Below are 17,094 nucleotides of genomic sequence, written 5' to 3'. Positions count from 1 at the left end.
ATGGGAATATAGAGAGTAGAGCAGTGGGCTAAGCCCACACCCGAGGTGCACCAGTGTTGATCATCAGCGAGGAGGAGATGTTATCATCAATCTGCACAGATTTTGGTCTTCTGGTTAGGAAGTCGAGGATCCAATTGCAGAGGGAGGTACAGAGGCCTAGGTTTTGCAACTTCTCAGTCAGGATTGTGGGAATGATGGTATTAAATGCTGAGCTATAATCGATGAACAGCATCCTGACATAAGTACTTGTGTTGTCCAGGTGGTCTAAGGCCGTGTGAAGAGCCACTGAGATTTCATCTGCCGTTGACCTATTGTGGCAATAGACAAATTGCAATGGGTACAGGTCCTTGCTAAAGCAGGAGTTCAGTTTAGCATTGACGAACCTCTCAAAGCATTTCATCACTGTAGGCATGAGTGCTACCAGGCAATAGTCATTGAGGCAGCTCACATTATTCTTCTTAGGCACTGGTATAATTGTTGCCTTTTTGAAGCAAGGTCTTGATCCATTGGCAAGAATTGACCAAGACAACTGGTAGACAGTCTCTGCTACACGAGTATTAATACCTCAGATGAAGTCACAATCTGGTATGTGCACACTCATTCACAGGTGCCATGCACACATACCCTTCGTATCTCACCCAGTAACCAGCTCCCAAGTTCAGGGGTGTAACTAAGTTTGCTATCAGGTGACCATTGCCTGCTGCAAGCTTCCAGAATTTTGTTTTTATGTATTATGAATTTATAAAATAATTTCAATATGTTCATCTTTTTAACCCAAGATTTGAAAAAAAGACCAGAACTAATCAATCTGGTTGTTACTGAAGATTCTCAAAACTATTCCAGTAGAGTGCAATGATGAATTTATTTTACAAATATCAAAATAAACTTTTATTACCAGCTTTTTGTCAGTGCTTCAATTGTTTTCACAGTATCCTGATAAAGGAGATCTAAAGGAAATAAAAAACCTACTTCCGTCTTCTTTCAGAAAACACACTGCCACATTTCAAGTTTATGAAAAAGGGTTACATGTATTTGAAGGTAGGAAGTGAACAAACAGAATGGAATTCCTAGTGTAGCTTTATTTGTGACAGGTTGATTGTGGTGTGAAGGACTTCAAATTGTACTGGGAGAATGCAATTTTCATACTTCTACATTATAAAATGGTATTTCACATAGAGCTTTGTAGAAGCAATGTAAAATATTTAAATTTAATTATCAAATAGAAGAAATAACAAGCAATGTAAATAGTCCAAACACTTGTGAAGTTGCTCACTATGTAGGTGTGTGGATATCCTAATAATTAAAAAATGATCTCCAGAAAGACTGTAGTGCATGTAAATATTCAAAGCTTCCACATTCAATTTGATAATAGTTGTTCTGTTTCTTCTTCTGTGTTGCTCCTAGAATGTGACCTTCATAAAAACAAAAATCTAAATCAAATTTCCTTCAAAGACATTTCATTTAAGAGGGGTAGGAGAAAGACCGTATCACAAAGAACCAATTAAAGCAAACATTTTATTGTTAAAACATAATTATAGGCAGATTATTTCTCTGATCCAAATGCTAATTATTTCCCAAAAAATGTGTGGAGCAACAAATACTCAAAACAAAAAAAAAAAACACATTTCTGTGACCCAATTTGGTTTTAAGGATCTGCTGAACACCCACAAAGCAACTTAGATTTTTGAATCAATGAAGTACAAGAACGACCAACTTAAAGAACAGAGAAATATGGCTGGAGTGCATTTAATCAAGGTATGCGTAGAATAGTATGGAGTTACAGAAAATGGACACAGAAATGAAGACATACAGATGATAAATTTCCAAGAAGATGCCTGATTTGAAGGTGGAGGTGTTTCCGACTACAGGTCAAGGTATGCCAGGTCTTAGGTGGATTAGTCATTATTTTGACCATTAATACTGAAAAAACAGCTGGAGTGCTTTTTAAAACTACAGCCATATTGTGGTCAATGGAAAAGTGAGTGAAACGTCCAACTGGCTGGAGTCACTAATGAAAATTGTTGTGGTTGGTGAAAACCAAATCAACTGTGTCCCAAACCAGAAATGCAGTTAGCACTTGCAAAAGCTACAAATATTTAAAACTGACTTCCATACACATGCCAAAAGCAACACCTTAGCAGTGTGAGAATTAACCGCATCCTGAGCTGTTTACCATCTGCAGGTGAACACCCAGACTTACTGGCAAGAAATTTTCTGGATTCTCACAGAAAACAGAAAATTTATTCACTGGGATTATGTACAGAATCAACAATGCAACAACTGTCAGCCTCAATTTCAACAGCTACCTTCAGTAGCTTCTGACTGCTACCCAAAACTATCTGCTATAAAGTACATATTCTCTTCCAACAGTTCAACTGCACCTTCAGCCAACCTCCACTTGCGTGAAACAAAGTTTATGGGCAGTTAGTGCCCCACCCAGTAAAATGGAAAGGAAGACTCACAATATTAAAGACTATTCTTTAAAACCTTGTTTCTTATCTGCATATTGTGCGAATGCTTTATATACATGAATATTAAAATATTAGTACAAACCTTTTGCGCACCTTTTCCACTATTAAGTACACACCCAATAATGTACCCTAAGAGAGAGAGAGAGATACCATCATGCTGAGAGGAATTTGATACCTAATTTTATTTTTTTTTTTAGAAATAGTAGTGTATAATTAACACTACACTGATTTCTCTGTACATATTCAAAACATGCTTACTTACAAAGAGAAATGGAAAACCTCCTTGCACAGTTGCAGCCCACTCAAAATCTAATCTGTCATACAAGTATCCGCCCAGTGTTGGTCCTACAAATGATCTGGTTTAAAAGACAATGTTAGTTACCATCTGAAATAGTAAAACATGCCAAGGTAAGCTTTGCAACTCTTCACTCTCATAACTGGCCCTGGTTCACACCATTAGCTATATTGGTGTCAAAAGGTCTTCTTCCTGGTAGGAAGCCAGAGTGTAAGGTAGGAGAACTATTACCGCCTTACCATTCGATGCTGATAACCAAGGTTACCACCAGCATTATTGAAATCTGCAAAGTGATAGGAACAATTTATCAACTAGTGGATGATACAATCAATTTAATTCATCAAAGTTAATACCTGTATTGACCCTTAAAATCCTTGCTTCTTTACATTTGGATCCAGGGTTACAAAAGTAGTAGGAAGCTGTACATTATTATTATTAATCCATGAGTTGAAGAAACCCAAAGCATCAAAATATATAGAGTCGGTATGTCTTGAATGCAGGATCTTCAATGCACTCATTGCTGACTCCTACTTGCCATCACAAGCCAGGAAATTAGGGATGGTCATTAGATGTCGGTCATGCCAACAATGAGAAATTCCCATGAATGAATAAATAAAGATGGGTGCAAAATAAATCTGCAGCAAGTACATCTGTCACAGCACACAATTCTGCTCGTTAGCAAATTGATATGGCACCATTATTCTATTTTAGAATGAAGTACTCTTTTAGAAGTAAACTGGCAAGATCTTCTCCAACACTATTTTTTTTTTTAAAAACACCTAGCAGACATAGGTCAAAATGTACTTATGGATTATCACACAACACTGCCACATTCAAGACATTATTTTTCATATCCCTAGTTTCACTGATTTCTAGTACAGGAAGTAAATCAGCCTATCAGGAATTACATAACTTAGACTCTTCGTGAGATTTCAAATGCCTAGAAGTGAATCTACTAGTGTCCAAATCATGTTAGATTTTTTCCCCATGATCTGACTGTCTATACATGGAAACTATCTCCGCTGTCCATACAGCCCGGTTTTATATCTGAGACTGTGCTTTTTCGTATGGGTGTCAGATATCTACATCAGCATGTAAATTTGCACCAGTTTTAATAAAATAAAAACATTAAATTCAAGATATGTTACTCATTAATACCTGCTTCTTAAATGTGCTGCTGTCAATTTTGTATGTTTGTGTTTCTATGCTGTTGGATCATACAATGACAATACTTGGAGCATAAAGTATCATTTATATGATTTGCAGACAGCTGCACAAAGTTCAGTCATGTTGAGTTGAGAGTTTAGAATGGAAATTTAAATAGAAAAGCATTAAGAAACTCCACAATACACTTGGTTAACTGAGGAACTACTCATTCAAGGGTTTCTAAGTAGATAAGTACATACCCAAGACACCAAAATGCTCCAAATAATCCAGACACTAAACCTAAAGTGCCTAGTCCTTCTTCAAATCCATTTTCACTGAACAAAAGAAAATCACCAGCGTCAATTATTACATTGAAATCTCTTTCTAATGCCTTAGAATAGTTTCCTACCTATGTCCTATGCATTGTATGCACCCTCTAGTGATCAGACATTGTGTAGCCTTCTAAATTATTCAGTTAAAATTATCACACAGCCAAGTAAAAAAGCCCTACCTTCACTTTAAAAATAAATGAAGATCAAAAATAGAGATCATAACACTGAACATCCCAACAACATTTTGGTTATTCATAAATAGTAGATCTATATTAAAATTAATTCATGTATATAGATATATTTATTAGCCAATTCAGAAATGTACAGAACCTCTGTGGAGCGATTTATCTACTTGATATTGAATTTGCATGGAAATAATTGAAGTCAGAACTTCAGGGAAATCAACTTGGTTTAGGAATTAGTTGTGTTCCTGGAGGTCAAATGACAGCCTGCATCAGTGCAAAGCTGAAACCATTAATGCAGGCATTAAACTTATGGAGTTATTGCAGCATGGCTATCATAAACTAACAGACAACTTTAAAAGATAAGAAATTTTCTTTATAGAAAATTACACACAGAATTCTGGAGATGGTGCAGTCTCATGCATCAAAGAGGTAAACCATTTGATCAAACAAGATATGCTACTTTAGGGCCATAAACTGAAACAACTCACAAAAATCATAATCTGAACATCTGGATATTTCTAACTTTCAATACAGCCTCAGGAAAGATTAAAACAATCCCGATATGGAACAATTATATTTTGCTACCTCTGCTTTCAGTAAAATTATATCAAACAATTTTAATAATGGGTATAATCGATTCTTTAAAAGTGCATGGGGCTTTGTGCTGATCCCTTCACAAACAAGGAAAAAATATACTACATCTTTCCTTAGCAAAGATTAAAAAATATTGGTACTTACTAAGCACAGGTAATGACTTCTGGAAAAAGGGGAATGCCACACAAACTAAGTGAAAACCCAGTTACCACCAGCATTAAAATAAACAACCACAGCTGGCTGCAAAGAAAGGAAATAAAATAAATCAGTGAGATTTTTAAATTAAATTTGTTGTCATACTTCCCACCCAAAATAACTTGAAAATGCTGCAAAATATCAAATTCCTACCTTCTGATCAGCACACAGAATGTAAGAAACACGAGCATATCAAAGGAGATCAGTCCGTGCAGCATCCCCCACCACTCAATTAATTATGGCTGACTACATCCTGTCCTCACACCACTTTCCCTTTCTCTCCCCATTCCAGCTAACACCCCTGTAGATCAAATTTCTGTTCATTTCTGCCCTTAATATATATGAATATATACATTAAATATATTATATATTATATCTCTGTGTGTGTGTGTATGTATATATATATATATAGTGAGGGAGGTTCCTCCCACACTAGACAACGTTTTCCTGTTAGATCCCAATGAAAATAAAACAGATAACCTTCCACTCTTTCCCAGTTCTGAGAAAGCTTCAAAGCTTCTCTGGTCTAAAATATTAACTGGTTTCTCTTTTCACAGATGCTACTTTATTGGCAGAGTTCTTCCAGTACTTGTTTTTGAATGGAAGTGGAAAACCCCTTATTCTAAAATTTGCCTTCTAGTTCTAGATAATCTCTCCAGGAAAACACTCCCTGAATATCCATCCCATTAATCCCTCTCATCTTCTCATACTTTTCAATAAAATTACTTCTTATTCCTTTAAATTCTAAAAAGAAAAGGGCCGACCTGTTCAATCTCGGTTTATACATCAACCACTTCACCCAAGGAATCAAATTAGTGAAATTTATCTGCACCATTTCCAATGCACGTACAGTATATCCCTCAAGTACGGAGTCTAGAACCTTACACAGTACTCCAGGTATGGCTTTATCAGCACTCTGTAAATCTGCTTTAATGTCTCCCTAAGTTTATACTCCACATCCAGACATCCCACCTCTCCCGGAAGTTCCGGGAGTCTCCCGCATATTAATAGTGGCTCCCTGATGCCCGCAAATTATATACAATATCACGGAAATCAATTTTTTTTGAGAGCGAGCGAAAGAGAGAGCGCGAGAGCGACCGCAAGAGAGAGCACGCGCGAGAGAGCGAGAGCAAGTGAGAGAACGCAAGCCAGAGAGAAAGCAAGCGAGAGAGCGTGCGAGCGACCACGAGAGAGAGAGAGAGAGTGGGAGCAAGAGAGCGCCATGGCAGAGTGTTCCAAAAAAAATATAAAACGTACGTCACCCCAGACTACACTAAAGTGCACCCCTGCCTAATACGGGTCAAAATAATGACAGTGTTGCTCGCTGCACTGTTTGCAACAGTGACTTTTCTATTGCCCATGGTGGGTTAAGACTGTAAAGGACATGTTGAGGTAAGTTTAACCGGTGTTATTCATTCATTAGCATAGCTAATGTCACTTAAACTAGCTGGCTAGCTGCTAAGGAGCTACTCTATTGCAGATATCCCACCTCTCCCGGAAGTTCCTGGAGTCTCCCGCAAATTGATGGTGCTACCTCCCTGAAATGAGTTTTTGCAAGGTGGGATGTCTGCAAATCCCTCCCAATAATGCCAACATTCCATTAGTTTTCCTAATTACCTGCATTCCAATCCTTTGTTTCATGCACTTAGATCCCTTTATAGAACTATGTTTAGTCTCTCTTCCCCTTTTAATAATGTTTTTCATTCTTCATTTTATAGTTATACTCTGCTAATTTCTTTCTCATTCTATTAACCTATCTGTATGCCTTTGCAAGCTCTGTGTGTCCTCAACACAACCAGTGCATCTATTACCTCTAGCCACTTGCTTTGAGAGCAATGATTCAGGAAAAGTCTTGGGACATATAAGCCTTCAGTCCTGTTACTTGGTATTTTTTTTCAAATAATACAATTTGCTTTGAGTTCCTCCCGTACTAGATTACCTTTCTCTGTCAGGTTGCTTTTTTTGTGTCTACTACCATGAAGACCAATCCCAATCCCAAATAATCATTCGGGATCACTGCCATTCCTCTATTTTCCAAAATCATTCCCTAAAAGACCCACAACTGCTTCAGCTATGCTCTACCTTTGGAGGTATTGAGAGAAGCTCTTACTGTCTAATATTATTTATTCTTCCTGTACTCTAAATACTTGCTGTACCTGTGTCCCAACTTCTCGCATCTAGACTTCAGATCCCTTTATACCACTATGCTTAGTCTCTCTTTTTTGGTAATAATATGCTTGCATGTTCTATCTTTAATCCTTTTACATTTTTAAAATAATATTTTGTTGGTTTCTTAAAATTTCCAAACGCTCTGACCTATCACTAATATTCACAATATTGTGTCTCTTTTCCCTCAATCTGACACCACCCTTAATTTTCTTGATATATATGAGTGCCAGAGTAAATATTCAGTTTGCAGTATAGAAATAGAGAGACAATAAAGTTGTTGATATTATTTTGAGAAATCTAGTACTTTATGTCTCCCTGACCGTCTGGGTATAAAGGTGCACAAGATATGCAGTCAATTTATCACGAGCATTTGGTAAGTATTTGTTAGCCAACTTGTATATAAACTAATACTAATGCATTTATTTATTTATATTAGGAGCCACCCAATTAGTCCACTCCCTTACTCCCCCCCACTGTTCTTCAATTTCCTCCCCTTTCAAGTTATCATCCAATTTCATTCTGAAAGTTACGATTGACCTAACTTCAACCATCTTTTTGAGTATTATACGAGGGGTGATTGATACGTTCGTGGCCTAAGGTAGAAGGAGTCAATTTTGGCAAACTGAGCACATTTATTTTTCCTACATTTACACACTTAGTCCAGCAGTTGTGGAGCATACGGATCCCTTCTTTGTAGAAGTCAGTGTCTTGGACCTCCAAAAGTGGTCCACAGCAGGGGTGATTGATATGTTCGTGGCCTAAGGTAGAAGGAGATGAGTTATTAACTTCAAACTTTCTGCATTTTCACTCAAAGAGTTGAACTGCACGTGCATGTAACAAGAGTTGTGTAACTCATCTCCTTCTACCCTAGGCCACAAGCTTATCAATCACCCCTGCTGTGGGTCACCTGGAGGTCCAAGACGCTCTCATTACATGCACATGCAGTTCAACTCTGAGTGATAATGCTGAAAGTTTGAAGTTAATAACTCATCTCCTTCAATCACCCCTGCTGTGGACCTCTTCTACAAAGAAGGGATCCGTATGCTCCGCGACCACTGGACTAAGTGTGTACATGTAGGAGGGGACTATGTTGAAAAATAAATGTGCTAGGTTTTCTAAAATTGACCCCTTCTACCTTAGGCCATGGACTTATCAATCACCCCTCGTATTCTAGATATTGCATAACAGTCCAGATTTTGCTGCAGTTATAATGGCATGGCGTTGGCACTTGTCTTGTTCTTGTTACATACACCTGTTAGGGTGCATTCTCCAGTTTCCTTATAAGGTAACTGTAGCCTTCAGCCAGGAGCAGATGTCATCAGGTGGTTCCCAACCTTCACCGAGTGTTTCGACCCTTAACCATGACACTCTCCAGTTGGTGGGCTGGCAATGGTGGCCAAATCACTGCCCATCTGCTCCTGGCTTCCAGCTCCCCTCCTCTCGCCTACTCCAAATCCATTTAAGATTTATTATGAGGTAAAAATGACCATACTTTATTGACTCCACATTCAAAGTGTTGTATAGATATCCTGACTTTTGTAATAAAAAAGTCCCTGCAAAGGTTGCATTGATGCAATCCTTGAAATCAAAGATGTGGTATAATTCTGGGCTATTTCTCACTCTAAGGACTGATGAAAAATTTTAAAACGTAGATTTGGAATTTATATCTTTTTCAAACCAGTGGCAAAGTAAGTATGTTGCTCAGAAGGTTCCATTGCATGGAAAATTTAAATTTTGCTCATAGGGTGTTATGTCCTTACAAAACTAATAGTTCTCCTTCAGTGTTATGTGTACATGGTAGATGACTGAAAGTCTCTGTTAACAAACTTGTTAAAAGTTACATGGGCAATCTTATGGATACTGGAGAGTAGAAAGCCACTGATTCACTGCTCATAGCAAATTCCCAATAGTGCTACAAATAAACAAACCTATGGAGACAATAAAATTAAATACCTACCTCTTAATGTGAAAAATGGGTGCTGGCCCCAATAACAGAAAGCTCAATGCAATCATCCAATTTCCAACAAACACCAGCCCTGTTCTAATTCTCTGGAGTTGGGGAAAGAAGGAAAATACAAAAAAGACAAAATGAGAACCCTCAATTCCTTGTATGAATTCTAGACTACGTCATTAGAATTTCAAGGTACAAGCATCTACATACTATACCAATGTGCTACATGTGTATGCTTGGTGATAGGATGTAATGATCCCGTTTCAAAATCAATTAGTAGAAGTAGGATACAATCCTTACATTTCAATCTAATTTGTGTTGTCAAATCAACTTAGCCTGTCTGAATGAACTGTGCAATCAAAGATGTAACTTTCTATCCTACTGGTGGTCAATGGGTTAAAAGGCACCAAAAGAAATCATTCAGGTCAACTAGAAGGGAAAACGCATTAGGAAGCAATCCCGAAGTCTACACCAAAATAACAAGTCAAAGAGAAATTGTTTATGGTTACTTTCTTCTTATGGTTGGAGTTTGACATCAGCCGATTGCTAAATATCACAAACAGGTGAAGATATTTCATTAAACAATAGATATCTTATAAATTTTCACACAGTATGGAGGTACCAAGTGATACTTAAGAGTTAAGCCTCTATTTTATTTTGACAAAATGCATACCATATCAGTCCTTCACAATTACACAATAAAGAGAATTCATTAGATGCTGATAGGCCAAATAACAGAAAATTATCAAAAAATTAACATTTTCTTTTCAAACAATGATATAGTGTAGCACATTTTGAGGTATTTGCGTTTTAATTTCATTGTTTCAGGTTTGACTTTTTGTTGTAATTGTTAATTGCTCCACAAGGGGTTTCAACAGCCTACTTCATTCCATCCCACTCATTAGCATAGTCTCCACACAGCTAATATACTTTACAAAGGCCTGCATTGAGTATAAATCTTCTGTTATGTATGATACAGAGGTGACTATACAGTACTCATAAAGTACTTGGTTAGCTGAACGACACTGCTTCACATTCTGAGTCATGAAAAATACTGTCTTTCCATTAAAAACCCCAAGGTTATCAGTTGCACTGAGACAACAAAACTGTACATCTGGTTTACACAGGCAAGCTTAGAGCTACAAAGCTTATAGCTGAAGACATGACAGTGGCAACTTTCACTAACTGTGAACAAGCTTGCCAGTGGCAGAGCCCAATCCAAGCAAGTAGATCATTTCTAGATGCACAACCTGAACATCCAGGAGTACAAAAACAAATCTTGCAAATATTTAAACTAGCTAGCTTATTTGAACTGTACAAACAGGGAATGGTCAAAGACTGCAGCTTTTGAAACAATGTCCAATGTAATAGGGATGTAAAAGTAGTTGCAATACCTATCATGATGTATATCACAGTAGCACAGAGGGCTCGTCCACTGAAGCAGTGTTGGGTAGAGCTCGGGAGTAAGAAAGATGGAGTCATACTGTAGGTCTTCCAATAACCCCACAGATGACAGAGGAACAGATGTACACGCAGATTGTGGAAAGAGGTGAGAGCAACAGGTTTGTTCTAGCGGTAACTTCCCCAATACTGACTGGAAGTTAGACTGAGCAGAATTTGTTTGGTGCATCCAGGAGGGTTTCTTGAAATAATATGTCATTAGTCCAACCAGGAAACATGCTTTACCATACGTCATATTGGAAATGAGTCTGGTAAAGGAACATAGAACACAGTACGTACAGCACAGAAACAAGCCCCTCTGTCTGTACCAATCATGATGCCAAATTAAACTAACTACATCTTACTGCACATAATCTATCAGCATCCTTTCCCTGTATGTTAATGTGTCTGTCCAGATAAACATAACTATCATATCTGCTTTTGCATGTTTCAGGCACCCAGTACCTTTTGTGTCAAAAAATAAACTTTCCTCGCACACCTCCACTCATCCTAAAGCTATAACCTGCAATATTTTGACATTTCCACTGTGGGAATGACTCTGACCATCTCTCCTACCTGTGTCAACTCTACCTACCCTATATACAGTTGAAGTGGGAAGTTTACATACACTTAGTTGAAGTAATTAAAACTCGTTGTTTAACCACTCCACAGATTTCATATTAGCAAACTATAGTTTTGGCAAGACATTGAGGACATCTACTTTGTGCATGACACGAGTAATTTTTCCAACAATTGTTTACAGACAGATTATTTCACTTTTAATTGACTATATCACAATTCCAGTGGTCAGAAGTTTTCAAACAAAATCAAACAAAATCAGCCAAGACCACAGAAAAATAAACTGTGGAGCTCCACAAGTCTGGTTGATCCTTGGGAGCAATTTCTAAACGCCTGAAGGCATCATGCAGCCGTCATACCGCTCAGGAAGGAGACTCATTCTCTCTCTCTCTCTCTCGAGAGATGAACATACTTTGGTGCAAAAAGTGCAAATCAATCCCTGAACAACAGCAAAGGACCTTGTGAAGATGCTAGAGGAAACAGGGAGACAAGTATCTACATCCACAATAAAACAAGTCCTATAATCTACATAAACTTGAAAGACTGCTCCAAAACCACCATAAAAAAACCAGACTACAGTTTGCAAGTGCACATGGGGACAAAGATCTTACCTTTTGGAGAAATGTCCTCTGGTCTGATGAACCAAAAATGGAACTGTTTGTCCATAATGACTATCGTTGTGTTTGGAGGAAAAAGGGTGAGGCTTGCAAGCCAAAGAACACCATCTCAACCATGAAGCATGGGGGTGGCAGCATCATGTTGTGGGGGTGCTTTGCTGCAGGAGAGACTAGTGCACTTCACAAAATAGATGGCATCATGAGGAAGGGAAATTATGTGAATATATTGAAGCAACATCTCAAGACATCAGCCAGTAAGTTAAAGCTCAGTTGCAATTAGGTCTTCCAAATGGACAATGACCCCAAGCATTCCTCCAAAGTTGTGGCAAAATTTAAGGACAACAAAGTCAAGGTATTGGAGTGGCAATCACACAGCCCTGACCTCACTGAAAAAGCATGTGCCACAAAGGAGGCCAACATACCTGACTCAGTTACACCAGTTCTATCTGGAGGAATGGAACAAAATTCCAGCAACTTACCGTGAGAGGCTTGTGGAAGGTGACCCAAAATGTTTGACCCAAGTTAAACAATTTAAAGGCAATACTACCAAATACTAACAAAGTGTATGTAAACTTCTAACCCACTGGGAATGTGATGAAAGAAATAATACTGAAATAAATCATTCTCTCTATTATTCTGACATTTCACATTCTTAAAATAAAGTTGTGATCCTAATTGACCTAAGACAGGGAATGTTTTCTAGGATTAAATGTCAAGAATTGAGAAAAACTGAGTTTAAATGTTTTTGGCTAAGGTGTACATAAACTTCCGACTTCAACCATATCTTAATGGGAGAGCATTTTGGAAATAGTGATCATAAGATAGTTATGGATGGAAGAGCCATGCACCTGTTCTCTATCTGCACTGTATTTTAAGTTGCATGTTTATTATAGTAACTAGGCATGAGCGGGGGCGTGATAAAAGTGAAGGGAATAAGTTATGTATTTGCGCTTTGCTCGGGGCAGTTTGGAGCTGCGGTCTGACGGATGTCATATCTTTTGTTGACCACTTAGCTACACTTCAAAATTGCATGTTTGTAAATACATACCTTTGATTTTTGGAACGATCATTACTGGAGTGAATGAAATGCATGTCATACAAGTATAACAAATCTGTGGGGGTTGCCAGCAGCAGCAGCAATCGGTTTGTTTGAATTGCCACTACAACAGATAAGATTAAGAAAAGACCTTGGGGAAAGTAGTAAACTGGAGGAAGGCTAATTACAACAGTATTAGGGAAGAGCAAGGGGAAGTAGATTGGGAGTAGCTGTTATTGGGTAAGTCCACATCTGATTTGTGGGAGTTGTTTAAAGGCCAGCTTAATGGGAGAGCATTCAGGACCAACGTGTTCCTGCAGGAAAGAATGACGAGGATAAGAAGATTCAGAACTTTGGATGGCGAAAGATGGTGTCAAAAAGAAAGCATATGTAAGGTTTAGGAGGCTGAAATCAGATAGTGCCCTTGGTGAAGTTAAAGGAGGCAGAAAAGAACTTAGAAAGGGAATCTGAAGGTTGCAAACAGGACATAAAATGTCCTTGGTGAGTAGGATTAAGTTGAATGTCAAGGCATTTTCTATACTGTATATATTATAAAGGAAAGAGTAGAAAGGAAGAGTGAATAACCACTCAATGCCTGGAGCCAGAGAAATTGGGCAAGATACCAAATGAGTACTTTGCATTGGTATTCCCCAAGAAGATGGACATGAAGGATAGAGAAATCAGAGAGAAGCCTGCTGATATTCCAAGACATATTGACATCACAGAGGAAATTGGTGTAGCTCATTTGAAGAACATTAAGATGAAGGAATTCCCATGGGCAGATAGGATCTATCCCAGGTTATCAAGAGAAGCAAAAGGCCTGATTGCTGGAGCATTTTTAAGAGATCCTTTCTAGCTACAGAATAATTGCCAATGTTATTCCTCTGTTTAAAAAGGGAAATACGGACAAACCAGGAATGTATAGACTGCTGAACCTTGCCTCAATGATAGGGATATTACTGGAGAAGATTCTTAGGGATAGGCTTTACTCACATCTGGAAATCCATGCACTTATTATGATAAGTCAATGTGATTTTCAGCATGGCAGATCATGTCTTACAAATTTGATTGCATTTGTTTTTAAAAAAGGTGACACAAATTGATGAGGGTGTTGTCTACATGGACTGCAGTGAAGCATTCGACAACACCCCTCAAGGAAGGCTGATCCAGAAGTTAAGACATGGGTTCCACAGACACAAGATAGATTGAATTCAAAATTGACTTGGTCTTAATAAAGAGAGGGTAGTGGTGGCACATGGCCAAGTGGTTAAGGCATTTGTCTAGTGATTTGAAGGTCACTAGTTTGAGCCTTGGCTGGGGCAGCGTGTGTGACCTTGAGCAAGGCACTTAACCACACATTGCTCTGCAACGATACCGGTGCCAAGCTGTATGAGTCCTAATGGGTCCCTTGGACAACAATGGTGGCGTGGAGAGGGGAGACTTGCAGCATGGGCAACTGCTGGTCTTCCATACAACCTTGCCAAGGCCTGCGCCCTGGAAACCTTCCAAGGCACAAATCTATGGTCTCATGAGACTAACGGATGCCTATGTATTAAAAAGGGGTGGAGGAGAGTTATTCTTACTGGGTGGGGTGTCTGTGACCTGTGCTGGTATCTCGATTGTGACAGTTGGACATAGGCTGATTAGCAAGTTCATAGATGACATGAAAGTTGGTGCCAATGTGGATAATGAGGAAAGTTGCCAAATGATGTAGCACGACATAAATTGATTGGAAATATGGGTGGAGAAATGGGAGATGGAGTATAATCCAGGTAAGTAAGAGGTGTTGCATGTTGGGTGGTCAAATGTAAGAGAAAAGCATACAGTAAATGGCAGGAGAATTTGAAGCATCAATCCGCAGAGGGATCTTGGGGTATAAGTCCACAGCTCACTGAAAGTGGCCACACAAGTTAATATGATGATAAAGATGTCAAAAGGCACACTTGTCTTTATCATATGAGGCATATAATGCAAATGTTACAGGAGTATAAAATTTTCGGTTCGGCCACATTTGGTGTATTGCGTGCAGTTCTGGTAAAATGTATTATAGAAAGGATGCAGAGGCGCAAAAGTTGGTGCAAATGATTCACCAGGCAGAAAAGTATTAGCTATAAGTGAGGTTGGATATACTTGGGTTGCTTTCTCTGGAGCATCGGAAGCTGAGGTATGATCTGATAGGAGATATAAAATTATGAGAGGCACAGATAGTGAAGATAGTCTTTATTCCAACTAGGGAAGTGGCAAATATTTAGAAGGCATAGTTTTAAAAGGCGAGAAGGGAAAAGTTTTTGTTTTGTTTTACAAAGTTGTAGCAGGTGCCAGGAACACACTGACAGGAGAGGTGATGGAACAAAATATTATGTTCATGTTAGGAGCAAATGAAGCGTCCATCCAAAGCATTGCTTGTAAGTTAATGTTAAATCATTTAGAAGTTAAGCTGAAGATATCAATCAGATTTTGCAAAAATAGAATGTTGAGTTTATTAGACACTAACCTACATGCTAATGGTTTACACGTTACTTACCTGTAGTATCTACTTGTCGGAATCTTAAAATATTTGCCTGCAGGAAACTTAGCTGAGCTCTTACTGAGTTCTGTCTATATCTACTTGTGTGAATGGAGCAGTGGAGTGACTGTACTTTATTTTGTTGTTTTAATTTCACTCCTTATTCACTATGTCATGCCATTGAGACTGCAATAAAACCAAGGAGCTAGGAGGCTATACCCTGACTCTCATGTCATTTTTGAATAGAATTTTGCTGACTCTCTAGTTAATGTTACAACACCTCAGCAAAGGCAGTACAGAAGTTATGACTTTTTAAAAATTTCTATAACAAGCATGTTAGATTTCTTGAATGCCATCAAAAAATCAATTGAATAAAAGGAATTTATTACGGTAGATAAACAGTCCGTATAAAACTCTTACTATAAAAAAGATATCAAAGCTAGTGTGCATACTTACAGGTACTTTATCAGACAGATATCCAAGAAATGGGGCGGATACTGCATAAGTCACAGAATGCCCCAGGAATACCAGTCCCACAAATCCAGTACTTAATTTGAACTGAAGAACATAAAAGCATGTTTTACAGTCAGAGCTGCACAAATCAGATGCAGTGCTAAGTCAATAGTATTTAAAAAGCAACTGATTAAACAAGCTATATTGGAATGACCTATAAACTGTGCTACTTATGAAATTGAAAAGAAGTAATTTATCCAGGATATCTGTTCTACTTTACTTCATACTTTTATCAGAAAAGTAAAAGGCAATTGTCCTCAACTTGAAAGAATAATCTTGAAAATGAGGAATCAAACAATTTCACCTTGTGTGTAGTTTATGCAAGTGTACATATAAGTACACTGCAAAGAAAAGGTTTGAGATTGCTCATGCTAAAACCTACAGAGAGTAAAGCTTTGAGAGTTCAAACAATATATGCAATCTGAGAGTTGAACAACACAGAAACAGGCAGTTTGGCTCTCCATATTCATGCCAGTCTTTTCACCCAGCTACACTAATCCCATTTGCATGCTTTAAGCACACATCTTTCTATGTTATCGCCTCTTCTGTTTGTGAATTCCAATTATCAACCGCAATGCTCAAAAAATACTTCAGAATCAGGTTTATTAACCATGTCTTATATAATGTGAAATTTGTTGTTTTGTACAGTGCACAGTACAGCACAGCCATACAATACACAGACTTAGTTATTATAAATTATAAAACACTGTAAATAGTGCAAAATAAAGGAATAATGAAGTAGTATTCAGGACTCTTCATAAATCTGATAGCAGAGGGGAAGAAACACTTGGCCATGGAGAGGCAAACTGCCTGTTTCTGAACTGTTAAATGTGGGTCTTCAGGCTCCTGTACCTCCTCCCTGATGGTAGCAATGAGAAGCGGCCATGATCCAAATGGTCCCTTCTTGAGGCACTGCTTCTTGACGATGTCCTCAAAGGTAGGAAGGGTTGCGCCTGTGATGGAGTCTACAACCATCTGCAGCCTCCTGTGATGCTCTGCATTGGAGCCTCCGTACCAAGCTATGGTTGAACCAGTCAGAATTCTTCCGACTTCAGAATTCTTCAC

At 38.3% G+C, this 17,094-nt stretch overlaps 1 protein-coding gene across 2 annotated transcripts in view; it reads right to left on the bottom strand.

The window, feature by feature from the left end:
* Positions 1-875: 875 nt before the first annotated feature.
* The window catches only part of LOC140192076 (MFS-type transporter SLC18B1-like), a 40,878-nt gene continuing 24,659 nt past the window's right edge, over positions 876-17,094 (bottom strand). For both annotated transcript variants that reach the window (XM_072249912.1, XM_072249913.1), the window contains 7 exons: positions 15,973-16,074; positions 9,345-9,436; positions 5,168-5,263; positions 4,173-4,247; positions 2,734-2,827; positions 2,554-2,600; positions 876-1,412 (listed from right to left, as the gene is read on the bottom strand). In XM_072249912.1, the coding sequence (XP_072106013.1) occupies positions 1,358-1,412; positions 2,554-2,600; positions 2,734-2,827; positions 4,173-4,247; positions 5,168-5,263; positions 9,345-9,436; positions 15,973-16,074 (561 nt within the window). In that variant the 3' untranslated portion in view covers positions 876-1,357. The remainder of the gene's footprint in view (positions 1,413-2,553; positions 2,601-2,733; positions 2,828-4,172; positions 4,248-5,167; positions 5,264-9,344; positions 9,437-15,972; positions 16,075-17,094) is intronic.

The sequence above is a fragment of the Mobula birostris genome, chromosome 2, assembly GCF_030028105.1.
Source record: "Mobula birostris isolate sMobBir1 chromosome 2, sMobBir1.hap1, whole genome shotgun sequence".
Taxonomy (NCBI): Eukaryota; Metazoa; Chordata; class Chondrichthyes; order Myliobatiformes; family Myliobatidae; genus Mobula; species Mobula birostris.
This window is presented reverse-complemented; position numbering and strand designations above follow the sequence as displayed.